The sequence below is a fragment of the Triticum dicoccoides genome, chromosome 7A, assembly GCF_002162155.2.
Source record: "Triticum dicoccoides isolate Atlit2015 ecotype Zavitan chromosome 7A, WEW_v2.0, whole genome shotgun sequence".
NCBI lineage: Eukaryota > Viridiplantae > Streptophyta > Magnoliopsida > Poales > Poaceae > Triticum > Triticum dicoccoides.
In genome coordinates, this window is record NC_041392.1 from 386,756,712 (window position 1) to 386,780,056 (window position 23,345).

At 43.6% G+C, this 23,345-nt stretch overlaps 2 protein-coding genes across 4 annotated transcripts; one reads left to right on the forward strand and one right to left on the reverse strand.

The window, feature by feature from the left end:
* Nucleotides 1–806: 806 nt before the first annotated feature.
* LOC119332522 (U-box domain-containing protein 15-like) lies at nt 807–3,558 on the reverse strand. Its single transcript, XM_037605698.1, has 4 exons — nt 3,149–3,558; nt 2,937–3,053; nt 2,422–2,856; nt 807–2,288 (listed from the first exon to the last, which is right to left on the reverse strand). The coding sequence occupies exons 1-4, from the start codon at nt 3,485–3,487 to the stop codon at nt 1,245–1,247; spliced, it is 1,935 nt and encodes a 644-aa protein (XP_037461595.1). The 5' UTR covers nt 3,488–3,558; the 3' UTR covers nt 807–1,244.
* Nucleotides 3,559–4,053: 495 nt separating this feature from the next.
* On the forward strand, nt 4,054–9,206 carry LOC119331490. Of its 3 annotated transcripts, none has more exons than XR_005160525.1 (3): nt 4,054–4,694; nt 4,835–4,933; nt 9,035–9,206. XR_005160525.1 is itself a non-coding variant. In XM_037604647.1 (2 exons), exons 1-2 carry the CDS (start codon nt 4,352–4,354, stop codon nt 4,846–4,848), a joined length of 357 nt encoding a protein of 118 aa, XP_037460544.1. In that variant the 5' UTR covers nt 4,054–4,351; the 3' UTR covers nt 4,849–5,361. The 3 variants fall into 3 exon arrangements, 1 of the variants encoding a protein (XP_037460544.1); XR_005160524.1 differs by lacking the exon at nt 9,035–9,206 and adding an exon at nt 5,373–5,708; XM_037604647.1 differs by lacking the exon at nt 9,035–9,206 and having other exon boundaries at nt 4,835–5,361.
* Nucleotides 9,207–23,345: the final 14,139 nt, after the last annotated feature.

Here is a 23,345-nt window from a genome sequence, read left to right on the forward strand (position 1 = left end):
CGGGAGACCCTGGCCTAGGGTTTCCCCCCGACGCCGCGACGCCGCCGCCGATGAGCCGCCCCCGCATCGCGGCGAAGAGGGCCTTGGCCGCCGCCCCAACGACGGTCCAGGGAAGGGAGGGGGCGGGGAACCTGCCGGCGGCGAGCAAGGGACCGAGCCAGGGTCAACACAGAGACGCGGGGGAGAGAGGGGAACCACAGATCACAAGTGCTTACCAGATCTACAACCCCGGCGGCGAGCCACACACCACCAGGCCTCCGCCACCGCTGGCGAAGGCACGCGGCCGCGCCCACCCGGAGCAAACTTACGAGCCTTGGACGCAGCGCCACGACGAGGGGAGGAAAGGCCATCAACAGGGAGGCGGGTCATCCACTTCGATGTCAGATGCGTAGTCGCCCAAGGCCTAGAACCTATTTGCCCGAGGCAGGCCACGACCGGCGGGGGGAAGGGAGCAGTCCAACTCCGGAAGCGGGGAGGAGGAGACGACGGGGACAGAGCAGATCAGGGAGGGGAGCGGGGACGCGTCATCTGCCGGCGAGGGCGCATGGGAGGGGGGGAGAGGGGGGGAGGAAACGTGAGGAAGGAGGGGAAGTGGAGCCATCACTAGCAAGCACAAAACATGTGGTTCAGTTTGCCTTTGTATTGTGATAACATACATTAACTTCCCATGTCTAGTTCCTCACTGATTACCATGAACCAAACAAGGGAATATAAATTCTCCTCAAATCTCACATATAATTCCTATTATGTGCCAAACAAAAGATTGAGAATAAAATGTATCATCCCATATCTAATTTCAATACAACTCCCTACTCTAAACTTCCATTCCTCTTCCCAAATATTACAAAACGCTTCGAGATTCATCTTGGCCAACTGTCAGCAAGGGAAGCGGGTCTCACGACGGGGCGTACGACCCAAGTCGTATAAGATTTTTCTCCCTTAAATTGGATCTCTCTCGCGAGCCTACCAAGCAGCAAAGAGGTAGAAATGCAGCGGTAGCGGTCACCAAAAAATTGTACTACCACCCTCAAAAAAAAAAGTTGTACTACCAAGTTTATAGTCGTGAATAACAGAGTTGAGTTGCCTGTGGTGAGAATGTGATATCCCAGGGGCGTGAAAGTCCTCAAGAGGTGTGGGTAGTGAATCCACCACGCGACAGATTCCCTAGGGTTGATCATGGATTTTCAACAAATTTTCTATCAAAAACGAGATGAATTACAGACAGGTACAAATGGTTCTCACATTCAGTAGCACTTTTTTGCTATCTGAATGAGAGAGTTGGCCTTCCTCTGCGCTCTACTGGTGCCAGTCTTAGCGATCTGTGAGAGGTGCTCGTGGAGGCCGAACCTGAGCGCGTGCACCAGGAGCGTCTGCTTCTTGGATCCCAGCTCCAGCAGGACGGACAGCGCGCACTCCTTGTTCTTGGGCGTGCCTTCCTTGATAAGCTGCACGAGCTTCTCCACGAATGGCGTTGTCCCGATCTCTCCAAGACAGGTTGGATGCGACGACAGCAGCAGAAAGATGGAGAGCGCCTCGTCGACCATTCCAAGGCTCCTGTCGTCGATGACCTTCATTAGCGCTGGGACGATGCCGGCCTGGGTGGCCCTGACCTTGTTCTGCTGGTTGAGGATGAGGTTGAAGATAGCCGTGGTGGCGTCCTTCTTGCCCCGGACGGTGCCGTTGGTCAGGAGCTCCACCAGCGGCGCGATGCCGCCAAGGGTCCCGATCGTGGCCTTGTTCTCGTCGAGCATGGACAGGCTGAAGAGCGTCGCCGCCGAGTTCTCCTGCCCCTCCGCGCTGCCGTTCCGGAGGATCTCGATGATGAGCGGGATGGCGCCCCCCTTGGTAATGAGAAGCTTGTTGCCATGGTCAATGGACAGGTTCAGCAGCGAGGTCACCGTGTTCTCCTGCACCTTCTTGTCCGGGTAGGCCAGCAGGCCGATCAGGGCGGGGATGCCGCCATTGCCAACAATGAGAGCCCTGTTCTCCGGGGACTCCTTGGAGAGCATCCGGACCTTCTTGGCCGCTTTTCGCTGCACGTCAGGGTGGATCGACGACAGCGCTTCCACCAGCGACGGGATGTCCTCTCTCGGGTGCCCGTCCTGCTCGGCCACGGGCTCCGGCTCCCTCCTCTGCAGCTCCACCTTGTGCTTGTCGCACCACTGCAGGATCAGGTTCTTGAGCGCGTAGTTGGGCGCCAGCGAAAGGTGCGCCAATGGCTGCCGCATCTTCGGGCATGTCCTCTCCCCACTGTCCAGCCACTTCTGGATGCTTCTCCTCTCGTACGTCTGCATATTTCAAACCAACTTTTTATCTAAACCAAAAAATATTTAAAGGAAAACAATAATTTCCTTTTGAACATGGTTCATCTGTTGTACTACGACTAAAGCAAGTGGAATCAAGATTCGGCAATGCGCGTGCCTGTCCACTGGCGACAATGACAGGATCCGTCATGATCTCCAACGTGATAGGGCAGAGGAAGTCGTCCGGGATCATCAACGAGGGGCACTTGTCGAGGGACTTGGTCACGAAGACCTCGCTACCGAGGACATTTTTCTCGTCAATGCCAGCGATCGCCTTGAACTTGTGGAGGAGCTCGATGATCTGCTTTGTGCTGTCCGCATGCTGCCCGTTCCGCTCGTTGATCAGCTTCTTTATGGCCACCGTCTCCGCCCTCAGATCCGGCAGCATCTGCAGCTCCAGCTTGCTGGCCAGCCTATCCAGTATTGCCCTGTCCGCATTCCTCTCCTCGTCCTTGTTGTTCTGGAGTATCACCATGAGATCCATTGACAACTCTATGTCTTGCGTGTCCGTTCTCTTCTTGCATCTCATCAGCTGAGCGTTCATCAGCTCCACCTAATCAACAGGATCATATGTGTGATTGTGTGATCCGTACGTAAATGGCTTTGCAGGAGCATTATTGATGATGCACTTACCTGCTCGGTGACTTCATCGGAAATGGCGAGCTCCGCGTAGGGCATTCCATCCAGCGCAGAGTTCATCTTCTCGTACACAGCGCGGAACCTCCCCAGCACAGCCTCGCTCTCCAGCGCCTGAAAATCGATTGGCCTCAAATCAATTGGTCAAGGCCACGCATGGCAAGAAGGGGCAAGGAGAAAGACATCTGGGCATGGCCATCTGATCGGACCAGAAAGATTTTGCTGCCGTCGTTGCAGGATCGGAGGAGGCGGCGCGCGGCGGACAAGGCCCGCCCGAGGAGGGTGAGGCGGCGGTAGGCGTCATCGGTGAGCCGGGGCGCGGAATCGCGGAGCTCCTCGAGCAGCGGAAGGATGAGCTGCAGCCAGCGAAGAAGGTTGTGGCATTCCTTTCGCTGCGTGCGGCGGAATTCCGAGTAAGCGCGGGCCGAATTGACGGTGGCGAGGAGCTCCTCCACGAGGTCCTCGTCGTCCATCTCCCTTGCCCGGGTCCCGGATGGCTCGGGGTCAGCGGTGGCCGCCGCCGACGGTGGCAGCGCCGGTTGGGGCATGCGGCATCAAGCGGTTGGCGAGCTGCGTACGGAGAAACGAGAGGCGCGCGTGAGAGAGGCGAGAGCATGAAAGGCAAAGCCAGAAATAAAAGGGATGAGGAGACTCGGTCGATGGAGAATGCTTTTTGCGCGCTAAATCGCTGGGAAGCGCTTCTTCTCTCGTCCAGACAAGCCTTAAAAATGAAGAATACTACAAAGTTCATGCAGTTTGCATAAGATGTGTACTTCCTACAAAATTAGACACCCATATTTTTTTTCTTTTTCAACCGGAACACACTGATTCCATCTAGAAACAAGAACCACAGGAGCCCCCGATCTCTCTTAGCAATTTGGAAGATCTAACTATCCATTTCATTTGTTTGATGCGATTTGGGCCGTTGGATCAAGCAGCTCGAAGACCTAAGCTGTCTGCAGCGTTCAAGATGTAATTCTATCCCGATCACGTAAAGATTTCATGATTGGGGCAGAATCACATTTCAAACGCATAACAAGGTGAATATCATTACAACATACTCCCTTCATCCCGCAAAAATTGTCTCCGTAGCCATTTTACTAAAACACCCCACCTAATTCCTGTCACAACCTGCAGTCCTCGTCTTCTCCGGTCGACCCTCCGCCGCTCAGACACAGACGCATGGCCGCCGAAGATCCCCTGCACCGCGCTACTCCCCTGCTCTCCCGCGCGTCCTCCGCCGCCGCCGCAGCTGCCTCCTCCGCCGCTCCCTTCTGCCTCGCGCAGCTCCCCTGACTCCCTTGCCTGCCTCGCGAATCTTCCCTCTTTCACCCAAAAAATTGTTTCTTCTTCCTCCCGCCGCGTCTCCTGCTCGCGGCCACCCCCTCCCTCCTAGCGTTGATGGAAGAAGCATGGCTGGCCCTCGGCCCGACGGCCGGCGACGCGACCTTCCCACCCCCGCCCCGGCCCCCATGGCGTGGGGCGCGGCCGCGACGACGCAGCGGGAGACGGTGGCCAACAAATCGTCTGCGCAGGCGGTGAGACGAATCGTGTCCAGCTGCGCCAACTCGAGCGGCCTGGCCGTGGCCGTCGTCGACGCCAACGCTGTCATCTCGGGCGGCGCCACGCTCTCCTCAACTGCGGGCCGGCTGGTCACGGTGCTCGAGGAGGTGTGCGACGCCGCGCGCCGGAGGCTCGCGCTCCTGCCCACCCCCGTCGAGACCGTCGAGCCAGCCCCTGAGTTCGTCAAGAGAGGTCGAATGTTTACTTAAGCCAGCCTAGCGCCTCGCACTGCTGCTTTCATTTGCTGAATAGAGCTTAAACTCTGCACTTTCATGGGTTTCCATTCTCTGCTCTCTATTACTGCTTGATGCTCTTTGCATTGTTGTATTCAGTAGGGCCAGCTTGAACCGTTTGCACCAGGAAGAAGACCGGCCCAATGTTGATGAAGGGAGGCAGCCTACAGGATGCCCTGCAAATCAATTTTGAGCAAGGTGTGTGTAGATTCAGAAATGTTCAGACTGAATGTTCACCGAATTAGTAAATCTTGTCTTTCCTAAAAACTGAATTTGTATATTAAGTCTTTGCTAAATGCCAGCTTCCAGAGTTTAAATGTTCAGTCTTGTCTTCCCTAAAAACTAAATTAGTAAATCTTGTCTTTTCCTAAAAACTGATCATGTCTTCTAACAAGGTGCATATGCGAGTGTTGTGTTAACACTCAACACTGAATGTTCAGTCTTGATTTGAATTTTCACCAAATTTGCAAATATTTTCTTCCAACAAGGTGCATATGCCAGTGTGAACCGAACAACAAACTGAATTACTCTGAATATTCGGAAAATATCATGTTAGACAAGATTGTGAATTACTCTGAATATTTATATGGAACGGCAAACTGAATTTTTTGACCATTTGACTTGTTCTAAACCGTAGGCAAGCTGTTTGGATCCTCAAATACATGAGTAATTAAAAGAGCATGTACCATCTGCAGCATCTCAAGAAATTCAAAGAAATTCAGAATACGGTACAGCATCTCAAGACATCTGGCCACCTTTTGTTTTGGTCAGATGACCAGATTGTGCGAAATTGTGCCCAACCACAAAGACAAATGCACTAGCACCACATAGTTGCATTGACCAAATAGACTTGTTCCATGAGTGCTTAATTTGCATTGATCAGATATATTGTAATTGCAGAAATCTTAGGAATATTGTTTGTCCAATCTTTGTGTAGAAATTTTATGACTATGTGAATTAAAGGCTTTCAACTAAGAAGATGATTATTTCGACTACATACTTCTATCATATGGAGCTACATACTCCTATCATATGGAGCCAAAGTGCTCTTTTATTTAAATTTTATATGGAACCAAATTTTATTTAAGTTGGGTGACAAAATAATTCTGCAGTTCTTACTTGAGGCCTGCCAAATTATGTATTATAGTGTTGCCTAGAGCTACTGCCTGAGCTTAAAAGTCTATTCAAGAAAACCTTTTATATGAAACCAATCTTCTTCCCTTCAAAAAGTCTGTTCCTTACAGATTATTAAAAGATGCTTCAGTGACTTCTGAGAGATTAAAAGTCTCCTTGTTCATTTTGTTAACTAGAGGAACATGATGGCCATTCCTTATAGAAACATGGTAACTTCAACAAAAGAAACATCAATCAACTCTTGTACTCCTCTGCTCCCTGCTTGCTTTTTAGGCTTTCCAGTGACATTATATTTTCTTTCAGAGGAGGTTGCAGTGCTCTGCTCTCTGCTTGCTTTTTAGGCTTTCAAATAATTCCCAATACATTCAGATAAATCTAGCTGATTCAAATAATCCCAAATTAATTCAAATAAATCTAGCGAATTCAAATAATTATAGCTAATTCAAATAATTCTAGCTAATTCCAATAATTCCTAATTAATTCAAATAAGTCTTTTGCCTCGTTAAAAAAACTATTTTAGCTTTGCCTCTCTATACACGATCGCAGATTCCGAGTGCTGGTAATTAGTAACAGGACATTTTCATCTCTTTTACTCCCTCCGTTCCATAAGAGTATTTCTTACACTATATTATGGAACGGAGCAAGTAAGTCAGTAGTGTCGTCAGCTGCGACAAGCCAGCGACATAGTGCTAGGATATGTTCAACACTGCCATGTTTCAGTCTTGTTTTTTGCAGAACTGAATTTACTAGCACCATTTTGCATCTTGCCATTACTGTGCAAATACCAACCTGCTCCCTGTTACTGGAGTACACCTAACAAAATCACTGCTATCAAGAGTGCAAAATGGATATGAATTCTCAGACTACACCATGTTCCTGTTAATCATAAGAATAAGAATAAGGAAGAGAAGGAGAAGGAGAAGAAGGAGAAGGAGAAGGAGAAGAATAAGAAGAGCTCCTAGCATAGAAGAAGGATCTCTTCTTCTTCTTACAAATAAATCCAAATAATTCAAATAAATTGAATTAAATCAAGTAAATTCAAAGAAAATCAAATAATTCACATGACACACTCCAATCTTTTCTCGTTGAACACCTGACACAAAGACATACACATGACACAACACATGACACATGACATACACAAGACATACACATGACACATGACATACTCCTATCATTTCTTTTCATTTCCCTTTCCTTTTCCTGAGCTCTATTCCCCTTGTTCTATAATGGCCATCGTGTCAGTAATTAGCTCTGCACTGCAATATACATCGGTTATTTCCTCTCCACCATTTTGTAGACGGTCCTTGTATAGATGCAGCAGCTTGTAGGTATTTCCTCCTTGATCTTTCATGACTTCAACCATTATTGCTTGTAGTGTGATAAAGCTTTTGAACAATTTATGTGCATCATAATTCTCAAACTCCTCCTCTACACCATGTACCAACTTCTAGATATTCATAGGTGCTCTGCAGTCGGTTAGGGATTGGAGGGAGCATTGAAAACAAAGGTACAAAACATTAAGCTCGGGGTTGTTAGGCGGTTGCTGTAATAGTCGAATGTCTACATCCGTTTGTTGCGCAGCTTCTAGAAAACCTGCATCATTAGGTAGGACATGTGGTCTCGCATTATCTTGTTGGATGAAAATTGTTGTGCCCACGTCTTCGTTGGGCCACTTGTCTTGTATTGCAGGGATAACATTATTGATCAGGTAATCTCTACAGACGGGCATGGTTACTTTCACTGATTTCATCTCTATCATTCTCGATCTCTGTTTTGGCTGGTTCTTTGCGCCTCAATCTCTACCACGAATGCTCAGGTGCCAATTTTTCCATCAAATGTTAGTTGCCCATCATTGGTGTAGCGAGGCTTGGCAACATCGGTTAAGAACATTACCTTGCCAATGCTGTGTGTATTGGGCGGTACACTCTGGTTCTGGTTCTTCAGGCAGTACATAGTAGTATTCGTGACTCTGGTCATATCGTACCATTTTTCATCTATGTGGACCATATTGTTCATTGACTTGAAACTGGGCCAAGGGGTTGATTTCCATTTTTCATCCATCATGGATATGCAGAACTTGAGTCTCGCTATCTTGTTGTGTGGCTTCAGCAAGGGCTTGACTTTGTTCGTGATGCGTTTCAGCTCTTGCAATTCAAACCTGTTGTGTATGGTCGACCGGGGAACCCCTAAACACCTTGCAAGAGACCGAATAGTTCTTCTATTCAGGGGGATTGTCGTTGTTCTCGCCGGATCTAGCTCTTTTCTCTTTCTACCACTGTTCTTCTTTTTAGTTGAAACATCAACTTCTTGGCCTGTTGCAAGTTGTTCTTTCGCTCGATTCCATATTCTTGTAACTGTTTGCACGTGAACATTCCGCATATTCGCAATGAGCACCCTGTCATACAGGTGAACCTGTCCATCTCTAAGCTCGATTACTCGTAGAGCAAAATAAACACTATATCTCTCCTTGTCTGACAGGTCCTTCCCTCTTGGATTGCCATGTGCATCAGCTTCTTGAGCTTCTTCCAATTCTGCATCTTCTTGTGCCTCTTGAGCTTCTTCCAATTCTGCATCTTCTTGTGCCTCTTGAGCTTCTTCCTCTTCAGGAAACCAATTCAATTCAATGTCTATATCCTCCTCTTCCAGGATCAAGTTCAAATCAATAGTGTTACCTTCATGAGCTTGTTCTTCTTGTTGAGCTTCATCCTCCTGTTCCAAGATCAAGTTCAAATCAATAGTGTCACCTTGATGAGCTTGTTCTTCTTGTTGAGCTTCATCCATCTCTTCCGGGATCAAGTTCAAATCCATAGTTGTGTGCTCCTGCTGATCTCATAACAAGCGTATACAAGAGATGAATGGTTAGCATATAATTATAACAAGAAAGCCATGAAGAATCCTAGACAAAAAGCAAAGAAACCAAGAAAGGGAAAAGTAGATATTAAAAGTACTCATTGTTCATAAGCTAACTGAATGTTCTGAAGCCGTCAACTGTTTTATATAGATTGTTCTAGGATTTGCACAAATTTCTGTCAATGATCTAATTGAATGATCCTATATACTGCTAACTTAATTTTCTGAAGCTAGCATCCTTTTCTACTACATACATATTTTTTTTTGTTTTCAGCAACTACAGGTCCTACTACATCTCTCTTTTTTTTGCAGGGACTAGGCCAGGAATTAAAAAGTAAACAAAAGCAGGGGCCAGGAGTACATCTCAACTTTCACTGTATTTCTTGTTGACAACTAGTACAGGTACACATTCTGAATATTGAAATTATCTTTTGTTAGTTACTAGGATAGTGGTTCATCTTGCTTGTCTAATCTATGGAGGAGACCAAGGGCATCAACCTCCCCAACTTGAATTTGTAGATGCTCAATTTAGATGTTTTTGTCCTAACAAACAAGTAAACTTCTACAACTCTAGTGTTGTTGTGGTAAACTACTGTAGTTGATCTGTATCTTCATGCTGTTGTTGTTCCAACCATAAGGAGTGGATCATCACGTGTAAACTACTACACTGATAACTCCCGCACCTTAATTACTCGAAGAAGGTAACAACTTGTGTCATTACTCAAAATAAAATGATGATCTACTAGTCTTAATAATGCTTAGAACCTTACGGTCTTGCATCATGTTCAGAATAAAAATTCGAACCTTATAGTCAAAACTGAATGTTGACAGTAGTAGTAAGACTAGAAGAAGAATTCCAAATAAACTCAAATAAATTCAAATAAACACCTGTTCCTTTTTCTTTTCAGGAGCTGCTAGCTAACAAAAGTTTAAAACATTGAAGTAAAGCAAGCAGTAGGTATATCATCCTCACAAACTTGTTCTTTTTTCTTTTATTATTAATATAAACATCATGCATGAATCTTGGACATCATGACTGCGTCTATGTAGACCATGGCAGTAGTTATAGAACTATGTGTTGGGGAACGCAGTATTTCAAAAAAATTCATACGATCATGCAAGATCTATCGAGGAGATGCATAGCAACGAGATGGGATAGTGTGTCCACGTACCCTCGTAGACCGAAAGCGGAAGTGTTCAGTCACGTGGTTGATGTAGTCGAACGTCTTCGCGATCCAACCGATCCAAGTACCGAACGTACGGCACCTCCACGTTCAGCACATGTTCAGTTCAGTGATGTCCCTCGAACTCTTGATCTAATTGAGGCCGAGGGAGAGTTCCGTCAGCACGACGACGTGGCGACAGTGATGATGAAGTTTACCGGCACAGGGCTTCGCCTAAGCACTACGACGATATAACCGAGATGTGTAACTGTGGAGAGGGACACCGCACACGGCTAAGAGAAACTTTGGTGTGCCTTTGGGGTGCTCCCCTCCCAGGTATATAAATGAGGTGGGAGGATGAGGCCGGCCAAGATGTGGTGCACCAAGGGGGGAGTCCTACTTGGACTCTTGGTCCAAGTAGGATTCGCCCCCCCTTTCATATTCCAAGAAGGAGAAGGGGAAAGAGAGGGAGGAGAAGAAGGAAATGGGGCCGCCCCCCCCCCCAACCCTAGTCCAATTTGGATTGGGCTTGGGGGGAGGGGGCGTGCCTTCACCTGGCCGCCGCCTCCTCTCTTCCACTAGGGCCCATGAAGGCCCATTAACCCCCCAGGGGGGGTCCGTTAACCCCCTCCGGTACTCCAGAAAATGCCTGAACCTATCCGAAACCATTTCGGTGTCCAAACATAACCTTTCAATATATCGATTTTTATGTCTCGACCATTTGAAGACTCCTTGTCATGTCTGTGATCTCATCCGGGACTCCGAACAAACTTCGGTACATCAAATCACATAACTCATAATACAAATTGTCATTGAACGTTAAGCGTGCGGACTGTGCGGACCCTATGGGTTCGAGAACTATGCAGACATGACCTAGACACATCTCCGGTCAATAACCAATAACGAAACCTGGATCTCATATTGGTTCCTACATATTCTACGAAGATCTTTATGGGTCAAAACCACATAACAACATACGTTGTTCCCTTTGTCACCGGTATGTTACTTGCCCGAGTTTGATCGTCAGTATCATCATACCTAGTTCAATCTCTTCACCTGTAAGTCTATTTACTCGTTCCGTAATGTATCATCCCATGACTAACTCATTAGCCACATTGCTTGCAAGGCTCATAGTGATGTGTATTACCGAGAGGGCCCAGAGATACATTTCCAATACACGGAGTGACAAATCCTATTCTCGATTTATGCCAACTCAACAAACACCTTCGAAGACACCTGTAGAGCATCTTTATAATCACCCAGTTACGTTGTGTCGTTTTATAGCACATAAGGTGTTTCTCCAGTATTCGGAAGTTGCATAATCTCATAGTCCGAGAAACATGTATAAGTCATGAAGAAAGCAATAGCAGAAAAACTAAGCGATCATTATGCTAAGGTAACGGATGGGTCTTGTCCATCACATCATTCTCTAACGATGTGATCCCATTCATCAAATGATAACACATATCCATGGTCAGGAAACTTAACCATCTTTGATTAACGAGCTAATCAAGTAGAGGCATACTAGGGACACTCTGTTTGTCTATGTATTCACACATGTACTAAATTTTCGGTTAATAGAATTCTAGCATGAATAATAAACATTTATCATGATATAAGAAAATATAAACAACAACTTTATTATTGCCTCTAGGACATATTTCCTTTAGTCTCCCACTTGCACTAGAGTCAATAATCTAGATTACATAGTAATGATTTTAACACCCATGAAGTCTTGGTGTTGATCATGTTTTGATCCTGAGAGAGGCTTAGTCAACGGGTCTGCAACATTCAGATCCGTATGTATCTTGCAAATCTCTATGTCTCCCTCCTTCACTTGATCGCGGATGGAATTGAAGCATCTCTTGATGTGCTTGGTTCTCTTATGAAATCTGGATTTCTTTGCCAAGGCTATTGCACCAGTATTGTCACAAAAGATTTTCATTGGACCCGATGCACTAGGTATTACAACAAGATCAGATATGAACTCCATCATCCAGACTCCTTCATTTACTGCTTCCGAAGTAGCTATATACTCTGCTTCACACGTTGATCCCACCACGACGCTCTGCTTGGAACTGCACTGATAGGGGCAAAGGTGTCCCGTCTTCGATGAGATGGTGGCTATCGTTTTGGAGGAAGTTGACTTTGACGATCCGACTACGAACGTGCGAGGACGTCGCGCCTTAGCAATCGCTAAACCAACTCCGAGAGGTTATTGACCACGCCGGAGCACGATCAACCTGACCACGAAGGTCTGTTTCCTGCAGGCAAACGAAGAACAAGCAAGAAACTGAGATCGCAATCTGGATATTGCGAATATAAGATGAAAGCTTTATTGATCAAGGTGGGGTTCTGTGACCTCTTGGTCTGGTTATTTGACACAAACGAAGTACGCGAAGTTGCAGCTATGGCGAATTTTTAATCTAAACAAAACCCAAAGTCTAAACGATGCCCTAAGGGTTGTATATATGGAGGAGAGAGGGGGAATTTCGTGGCCCTTGGTGGAGGGGTCCGAAATTAACCCTAACTCTTGTTTGCCCACACATAAGGACTCTAAAACAACCTATACTTAAGTATTTCGAAAATACATGGGCCTGGCCCAATAATAAGGTGACGCAGCACCTAGAATAGCCTCTGGACGAAATTTATGAACTGACATCTTGTATATTTCGTCCCATGCTTCATGCACTCATTATGATGGCTTTAGAGTCCTGTAATCATCATTTGTAACTCCGTTCTTGTTCCCTTGCGCATGCCATCATCTCCATGCTTGAACTTGCTCCAAGGTTTATCTTTCTTGTCCAAGTTAGGCCCTTCATTTGTAAGCAAAACAAATGTATCCAACTTAGGCAGTATCATATTCACATGAACATTAGAATCGTTACCAAGAAACGAAAGTACCTGATAATTCAATTGGCGTGCGCAAGCTCTAGTAATTGGTCCAGTATATACAGCAGCAGGGGTTGTGGATGTAACAATGGTATTGATGTCCTCATCATCCTCCCCTTCTTGAAATGAAGTCGTCCTCGACGAAAATTCATCGTCCTCACCCAAATAAGGCTTCAAATCTGCAATGTTAAAAGTGGGATTAATCCCAAAATCTGCAGGCAGTTCAAATTTATATGCATTATCATTTATTTTCTCTAACATCTTAAAAGGACCATCAGCACGTGGCATTAGTTTTGATTTGCACAAATTAGAAAATCTATCCTTACACAAATGTAACCAAACAAGATCTCCAGGTGTAAACACAACATGTTTTCTACCCTTATCTCCAGCAAGTTTATATTTAGTATTCATACGCTCAATGTTTTCCTTAGTTAATTCATGCATTTTTAAAATCAATTCAGCACGTTCTTTAGCATCAAAATTAACCTTCTCCGAAGATGGAAGAGGCAACAAATCAATAGGTGCATGAGGTAGGAAACCATACACAATTTCAAAAGGGCACATCTTAGTAGTAGAATACAATGAACGATTATAAGAAAATTCAATATGAGGCAAGCATTTTTCCCACATTTTCTTGTTATTCTTCAAAACAGCCTTAAGCATAGTAGATAATGTTCTATTGAATACTTCAGTTTGTTCATCAGTTTGGGGGTGACAAGTAGTACTAAAAAGCAGTTTAGTCCCCAACTTAACCCATAAACATTTTCAAAAGTGGCTAAAAAAATTTAGTATCACGATTTGAAACAATAGTATTTGGCACACCATGTAAACGAATAATTTCACGAAAGAACAAATCAGCAACATTAACAACATCATCGCTTTTATGACATGGTATAAACTGTTCCATTTTTGAGAACCTATCCACGATAACAAATATGCTATCCCTCCTCTTCTTTGTTCGAGGTAAACCGAAAACAAAGTCCATCGATATATCCTTCCAAAAAACACTAGGTACAGGCAAAGGCATATATAAACCATGAGGATTGAGTCGTGACTTAGCTTTTTGACATGTAGTGTAGCGAGCAACAAAACGCTCAACATCCCGTCTCATCTTTGGCTAAAAGAATGTGTAGCAAGTATATCCTCCGTCTTCTTGACGCCAAAGTGTCCCATTAATCCTCCTCCATGCGCCTCCTGCAACAACAAAAGACGAAAAGAGCTAGCTGGAATGCATAGTTTGTTAGCACAAAACACAAATCCATCGTTAAGAACGAACTTGTTCCAAGTTCTCCATTCCTTACAATTCTGCAATACATCTTTAAATTCAGCATCATGCACATATTGATCTTTGATGGTCTCTAAACCAAATATTTTGAAGTCAAGTTGTGAAAGCATAGTATAACGACGAGACAATGCATCAACAATAACATTTTTTTTACCCTTCTTGTGTTTAATGACATAAGAAAAAGTCTCAGTGAATTCAACCCATTTAGCATGTCTATGGTTTAGTTTTGCTTGACTTTTAATGTGTTTCAAAGATTCATGATCAGAATGTATAAAAATTTTCTTAGGCCATAAATAATGTTGCCATGTTTCTAAGGTCCGAACAAGAGCATATAATTCTTTCTCATAAGTAGAATAGTTCAGACTAGGCCCACTCAATTTTTCAGAAAAGTATGCAACAGGTTTGCCATCTTGTAATAACACATCTCCTAATCCAATTTCACTAGCATCACATTCAAGCTCAAAAGTCTTATTAAAATCAGAAAGTTGGAGTAAAGGAGCATGTGTCAACTTATCTTTCAATACCGTGAAGGCTTCTTCCTGTGCGGTACCCCAAACAAAAGGCACATCCTTCTTTGTAAGCTCGTTGAGAGGTGCAGCAATGGTGCTGAAATCTCTCACAAAACGCCTATAGAAACCAGCGAGGCCAAGGAAACTCCTCACTTGTGTGACCGTTTTGGGCTGCGGCCAACTCTCGATAGGTTCAATCTTGGCTTTATCAACTTCAATTCCCTATGGAGTAACAACATAGCCAAGAAAAGATATTCGGTCGATGCAAAAGGTGCACTTTCCAAGGTTACCAAACAAATGTGCATCACGTAGAGCAATAAAAATAGCACGTAAATGTTCCAAATGTTCCTTCAAAGATTTGCTATAAATCAATATGTCATCAAAGTAAATTACCACAAATCGTCCAATAAAAGCACGTAAAACTTCGTTCATTAATCTCATGAAAGTACTAGGTGCATTAGTTAACCCAAAAGACATGACTAACCACTCATATAATCCAAACTTAGTTTTAAATGTTGTTTTCCATTCATCTCCCAATTTCATACGAATTTGATGGTATCCACTACGCAAATCAACTTTGGAGAATATTGTAGAGCCACTCAATTCATCAAGCATATCATCTAGCCTAGGAATAGGATGACGATAACGAATAGTAATATTATTAATGCTTCTACAATCAACGCACATACGTGACGTACCTTCTTTTTCGGCACTAAAATGATAGGAACAGCACAAGGACTAAGGGATTCGTGTATATAACCTTTGTCGAGCAGTTCTTGTACTTGACGCATAATCTCCTTCGTCTCCGCTAGATTGGTACGGTATGGTGCACAGTTGGGTAATGATGCACCGGGAATTAAGTCAATTTGATGCTCAATCCCTCGAATAGGTGGTAATCACGGTGGCACGTCTTGTGGAAAGACGTCAGCGAAGTCCTGCAAAATGTTAGTGACAGCAGGAGGCAAAGAGGAAGGCATGTCCTCGAATGAAAAATAATGCCTATTTGCACACAATAGCATAGCAAACAGATTTGCTAACATCTATATCATCAACATCAGATTTGGTGGCAAGTAAATATGCACTTTTCAATTTAATTTCAGAAGCAACACTAGATGGTTTATTATTAGGCTTCATTTGTTGCTTAAATTCTTTTGCCACAATCTAATTTCCACTCTTATTTTGCTCTTGTTTAGCTTTATTAGCTCTATTAATATCATCTTTCAAAATGGAATCAGGAGTCAAAGGAAGCAAAGTAATATTTTTATCCTTATGAACAAGAATATACTGATTGTTTCTACCATGGTGTACAGAATTTTTATCAAATTGTCATGGTCTACCAAGTAATAAGGAACATGCTTGCATGGGCACCACATGACAATCAACATAATTAGCATATGTAGAGATACTAAAATGCACACGAATAGTACGTGTTATCTTAACCTTGCCGTTGTTGTTGAACCATTGGATGTAGTAAGGATGTGGATGTGGTCTTGTGGTGAGAGATAGCTTCTCCACCATCTCCATGCTAGCCAAGTTATTGCAGGTCCCTCCATCTATGATGACGCGAACAAAACGTTCCTTCACAACTTCTATGAAACAAATTATGCCTCTGATTTTGCTCAGCTTGTGTGACCTGCACACTCAAAACACGTTGAGCAACTAAACATTCATACCTGTTAGCATCTTCAGCAGCCATGTATTACGTCTCATGATCAGAATCGTCTCCACCGTGTTCTTCATGTGTAATAAGAGCCAAAGTCTTCTCATCATAGTCACTAGCGGACTCATACCCACCATCCTCAGTAGCAATCATCACACGCTGAGATTAGCATTCTCTCGCAAAATGTCCTCTTCATTTACAACGACGACAAATAATATCACTTGTGTGCCCTGTTGATGCCATGGAAGAAGAAGAGCTCTGCGCAGGTCCGGCAGGTGTGCTTTTGGCAAATAGTGGTGGTTGTGCCTGCTTTCTTGTATCATGGCTGGAGGTGGCACCTGATAGAGGTGCTGATGGAGTGGAAGTAGAGGATGCACGTGGTGTCCATGATGAAGATCGACCTGCAGAAAAGTTAGTTCGCGCCAATGCCTGTCGATCCTGCACTTCACGTTCAGCTTTACAAGCAAGATGGAATAAATGAGTGATATTAGTATACTCCTTATACTCTAGAATGGTCTGAATCTCTCTATTTAATCCACCCATAAAACGTGCAAGCATAGCTTCATTCTCCTCAACAATATCACATTTAATCATGCCAGTTTGTAATTCCTGATAATATTCTTCTACAGAATTTTTTCCTTATTTTAATCGCTGCAATTTTTAAAGTAATTCACGTTGATAATATGGTGGAACCCAACGAGTACGCATATCAATTTTCAAAGCAGCCCAAGTAGCTGGAATAGGATATAATCTACAATGTTCAGACCACCAAACACATGCAAAACTAGTGAAAGCACAAACAGCAGCAGAAACACGTCTCTTCTCAGGATATTGTAAACATGTAAATCGTTGTTCAGTTTCTAACTCCCAATTAAGATATATATCAGGAACATATCTACCCTCAAATGGTGGAATATTCAATTTTAGTATAGGGAGATGGTCAGGATCTTGTACCTAAGGGTGAGCCCTAGCATTGCCATTATTTGCATGTGGACGACCTGGTGGTTGCGGTGCTGGTGGTGGCACGTAGTTCTGATTTTGATCAACCTCATCCTCGTAATCTCCCATAAAATCATCCTCCTCCGCATCAGCAGCAGGAGCCACAGAAGTAACAATAGCAGCACCAACAGTTTGACCATGTGCAAGAGGGAGACGGCTCGCTCGGCGGAGGGCTGTTTCGCGATGTGGAGGTAGTCGTTGTTGTTGTTGTTGTTGTTGTTGTTGTTGTTGTTGTTGTTGTTGTTGTTGTTGTTGTTGTTGTTGTTGTTGTTGTAGAGGTGCGTTAGGTGCAGCCGGTGGTGGTGGTGGAAGACGCGTGAGCAATTCATTAAATCGGTTATCGAGCTTTGTTTCGAACGTCTTCTCCATGTCATCTATCTTCTCCATGACCTCTTCAAATCTGTTTAGCACATCTTGCACCTGTCCACTCATCATTTGTTGAAATTTATCATGCAACTCCTTATTCGTCATGTTCTCCCAATCAGTCTTGTCGGCTTGTGATCCTGCCATGGTTAGCAAAAATAGAAACACACAAGAATATGATCCTATAGAATACTAACAAAAGGTGGTGGTGGTTTCACAAATTCGTCAAGCAAATCTCAAATTCTTACCAGTTCTTACCCAGCAGCAGGCGATGATTGGCAACCGTCGTAGTCAAAACTCTCAAAGCTTGGATAGAGCGATTACTAGGGAGAGTTAAACGCACGACGTAGATGTATGTGGAGCTAGAAAGGCTTATAATATGGTAGCAAAAAGGGTCAGCAATAATCAATTCAGAGATGCAAAATTGAATAAACGCTCAACGATGGTACTGTGCTGGTCCTAGGCTAGACCGTACTAGAGACGCGAGCCTAGAACATTAACAAAATCATGGCACTGCACGTAAACAAGGGAGGAGCACACTCTGAATTTGTTTTCTTTTTTTTCACTTTTTTTGCTCCGCAACAATTTGTTTTTGGAAAAGTCTACAAATGTCCTAAAAACTGCCTAGCCAGAATTTTGCAGACTTATTTTTTTAAGTTTGGAACTATTTTTCTTCTGCGGATGGCTCGAAAGTTGGGGAGTCCTACTCTGTCACGACTCGGAGTATCGCGTGATCCGGAAATTAAAAACAATGCAACAATTACTGGACTCAGACTGGTGGCGGAGATGAATCTGGTGGAATCTTGAACTGGTGGCGGCGATGAATCTGGTGAAAATCGGACTGGTGGCGGATATATGTTGCAGGTGGACTCGGATTGGCGTGATGGCGGCGAATATGTGGTGGCGTATATGGACTCGGATTGGTGGTGAATATGTGGTGGTGAATATGACAGCAGCGATGATGATGATGTGGTGGTGATATATGGCAGCGGCGACGTGACAACCTGTGAACAGAACTCGAAACTCTAAAGGACTAGACGCTAAGACCAGCAACTTGACACGACGATGCAACCGCAAATTCAACAAAGCAAATACAGAAAAGATTATGCAAAGGCTCAGATTGGTTCGGATAGGATGAACTAACCATTTTTTTGGCTTTTTCGTGGACTATAGGTACGAAGAACAGACTCGATCTAAACTATGAAAAACTGTAAAATCTCACCGAGCAACCTGGAAATCTGATACCACTTGATAGGGGCAAGGGTGTCCCGTCTTTCGATGAGATGGTGGCTATCGTTTTGGAGGAAGTCGACTTTGACGATCCGACTACGAACGTGCGAGGACGTCGCGCCTTAGCAATCGCTAAACCAACTCCGAAAGGTTATTGACCACGCCGGAGCACGATTAATCTGACCACAAAGATCTGTTTCCTGTAGGCAAACGAAGAACAAGTAAGAATCTGGGATTGCAATCTGGATATTGCGAATATAAGATGAAAGCTTTATTGATCAAGGTGGGGTTCTGTGACGTTTTGATCTGGTCGTTGGACACAAACGAAGTACGTGAAATTGCAGCTATGGCGAACTTTTAATCTAAACAAAACCCAAAGTCTAAACGATGCCCTAAGGGCTGTATATATGGAGGAGAGAGGGGGAATTTCGTGGCCCTTGGTGAAGGAGTCCGAAACCAACCCTAACTCTTGTTTCCCCACACATACAGACTCTAAAAACAGCCTATACTTAAGTATTTCGAAAATACATGGGCCTGGCCCAATAATAAGGTGACGCAGCACCTAGAATAACCTCTGGACGAAATTTATGAAGTGGCATCTTGTATATTTCGTCCCATGCTTCATGCACTTATTATGGTGGCTTCAGAGTCCTGGAATCATCACTTGTAACTCCGTTCTTATTCCCCTTGCGCATGCCATCATCTCCATACTTGAACTTGCTTCATCTTTCTTGTTCAAGCTAGGCCCTTCATTTGTAAGCAAAACAAATGTATCCAACTTAGGCAGCATCATATTCACATGAACATTAGAATCGTTACCAAGAAACGAAAGTACCTGATAATTCAATTGGCGTGCGCGAGCTCTAGTAATTGGTCCAGTATGTACAGCAGCAGGGGCTGTGGGTGTAACAATGGTATTGATGTCCTTATCATGCACCAACCGACAGCTCCACCATTTAATATATATACATATCCGATTTGCGACTTAAAGTCATCCGGATCAATGTCAAAGCTTGCATCGACGTAACCATTTACGACGAGTTCTTTGTCACCTCCGTAAACGAGAAACATATCCTTAGTCCTTTTCAGGTATTTCAGGATGTTCTTGACCGGTGTCCAGTGATCCACTCCTGGATTATTTTGGTACCTCCCTGCTAAATTTATAGCAAGGCACACATCAGGTCTGGTACACAGCATTGCATACATGATAGAACCTATGGCTGTGGCATAGGGAATGACTTTCATTTTCTCTCTATCTTCTGTAGTGGTCGGGTATTAAGTCTGACTCAACTTCACACCTTGCAACATAGGCAAGAACCCTTTCTTTGACTGATCCATTTTGAACTTCTACAAAACTTTATCAAGGTATGTGCTTTGTGAAAGTCCATTTAAGCGCCTTGATCTATCTCTATAGATCTTAATGCCCAATATATAAGCAGCTTCACCGAGGTCTTTCATTGAAAAATTCTTATTCAAGTATCCTTTTATGCCATTCTGAAATTCAGTATCATTTCTGATCAACAATATGTCGTCCACATATAATATCAGAAATGCTACGGAGCTCCCACTCACTTTCTTGTAAATACAGACTTCTCCAAAAGTCTGTATAAAACCATATGCTTTGATCACACTATCAAAGCAGATATTCCAACTCCAAGAGGCTTGCACCAGTCCATAAATGGATCGCTGGAGCTTACACACTTTGTTAGCACCTTTTGGATCGACAAAACCTTCTGGTTGCATCATATACAACTCTTCTTTAAGATATCCATTAAGGAATGCAGTTTTGACATCCATCTGCAAAATTTCATAATCATAAAATGCAGCAATTGCTAACATGATTCGGACAGACTTAAGCATTGCTACGGGTGAGAAGGTCTCATCGTAGTCAACTCCTTAAACTTGTCGAAAACCTTTCGCAACAAGTCGAGCTTTGTAGACAGTAACATTACCATCAGCGTCAGTCTTCTTCTTGAAGATCTATTTATTCTCTATTGCTTGCCGATAATCGGGCAAGTCAAGCAATGTCCATACTTTGTTCTCATACATGGATCCCATCTCAGATTTCATGGCCTCAAGCCATTTCATGGAATCTGGGCTCATCATCGCTTCCTCATAGTTCGTAGGTTCGTCATGGTCAAGTAACATGACCTCCAGAACAAGATTACCGTACCACTCTGGTGCGGATCTTACTCTGCTTGACCTACGAGATTCGGTAGTAACTTGATCAGAAGTTTCATGATCATCATCATTAGCTTCCTCACTAATTGGTGTAGGAATCACTGGAACTGATTTCTGTGATGAACTACTTTTCAATAAGGGAGAAGATACAATTACCTTATCAAGTTCTACTCTCCTCCCACTCACTTCTTTCAAGAGAAACTCCTTCTATAGAAAGGATCCATTATTAGCAACGAATATCTTGCCTTTGGATCTGTGATAGAAGGTGTACCCAACATTCTCCTTTGGGTATTCTATGAAGACACATTTATCCGATTTGGGTTCGAGTTTATCAGGTTGAAACTTTTTCACATAAGTATCGCAACCCCAAACTTTAAGAAACGACAACTTGGTTTTCTTGCCAAACCACAGTTCATATGGTGTCGTCTCAACGGATTTCGATGGTGCCCTATTTAACGTGAATGCAGTCGTCTCTAAAGCATAACCCCAAAACAATAGCGGTAAATCAGTAAAAGACATCATAGATTGCACCATATCTAATAAAGTGCGGTTACGACGTTCGGACACACCATTACGCTATGGTGTTCCAGGTGGCGTGAGTTGCGAAACTATTCCACATTGTTTCATATGAAGACCAAACTCATAACTCAAATATTCAACTCAACGATTAGATCGTAAAAACTTTATTTTCTTATTACGATAATTTTCCACTTCACTCTGAAATTCCTTGAACTTTTCATATGTTTTAGACTTATGTTCCATTAAGTAGATATACCCATATGTGCTCAAATCATCTGTGAAGGTCAGAAAATAACGATACCCACCACGAGCTTCAACACTCATCGGACTGCGTACATTAGTATGTATTATTTTCAGTAAGTCTATTGCTCGCTCCATTGTTCCGGAGAATGGAGTCTTAATCATCTTGCCCATGAGGCATGGTTCACAAGCATCAAGTGATCCATAATCAAGTGATTCCAAAATCCCATCAGCATGGAGTTTCTTCATGCGCTTTAAACCAATATTGACCTAAACGGCAATGCCACAAATAAGTTGCACTATCATTATTAAACTTGTATCTTTTGGCTTCAGTACTATGAATATGCGTATCACTACTATCGAGATTCAATAAAATAGACCACTCATCAAGGGTGCATGACCATAAAATATATTACTCATATAAATAGAACAACCATTATTCTCTGATTTAAATGAATAACCGTCTTGCATTAAACAAGATCCAAATATAATGTTCATGCTTAACACTAGCATCAAATAACAATTATTTAGGTCTAAAACTAATCCCGAAGGTAGATGTAGAGGTAGCACGCCGACGACGATCATATCGACTTTGGAACCATTTCCCATGCGCATCGTCACCTCATCCTTAGGCAATCTTTGTTTAATCCGTAGCCCCTGTTTCGAATTGCAAATATGAGCAACAGAACCAGTATCAAATACCCAGGCTCTACTACGAGCATTAGTAAGGTACACATCAATAACATGTATATCAAATATACCTTTCACTTTGCCATCCTTATTATCTGCCAAATACTTGGGGCAGTTCCGCTTCCAGTGACCAGTCCCTTTGTAGTAGAAGCACTCGGTCTCAGGCTTAGGTCCAGACTTGAGCTTCTTCACTTGAGCAGCAACTTGCTTGCTGTTCTTCTTGAAGTTTCCCTTCTTTTCTTTGCCCTTCTTCTTGAAACTAGTGGTCTTGTTGACCATCAACACTTGATTCTCCTTCTTGATTTATACCTCCGCAGCCTTTAGTATTGCGAAGAGCTCGGAAATTGTCTTATCCATCCCTTGCATATTATAGTTCATCACGAATCTTTTGTAGCTCGGTGGCACTGACTGAAGAACTCTGTCAATGACACTATCATCAGGAAGATTAACTCCCAGTTGAGTCAAGTGGTTGTGGTACCCAGACATTCTGAGTATATGTTCACTGACAGAACTATTCTCCTCCATTTTGCAGTTGTAGAATTTATTGGAGACTTCATATCTCTCCATCCGGGCATTTGCTTGAAATATTAACTTCAACTCCTGGAACATCTCATATGCTCCATGACGTTCAAAACGCCACTGAAGTCCCGATTCTAAGCCGTAAAGCATGGCACACTGAACTATCGAGTAGTCATCAGCTTTGCTCTGCCAGACGTTCATAACATCTGGAGTTGCTCCTGCGGTGGGCTTTTCACCTAGTAGTGCTTCTAGGACATAATTCTTCTGTGCAGCAATGAGGATAATTCTCAAGTTACCGACCTAGTCCGTGTAGTTGCTACCATCATCTTTCAATTTAGCTTTCTCTAGGAACGCATTAAAATTCAAAGGAATA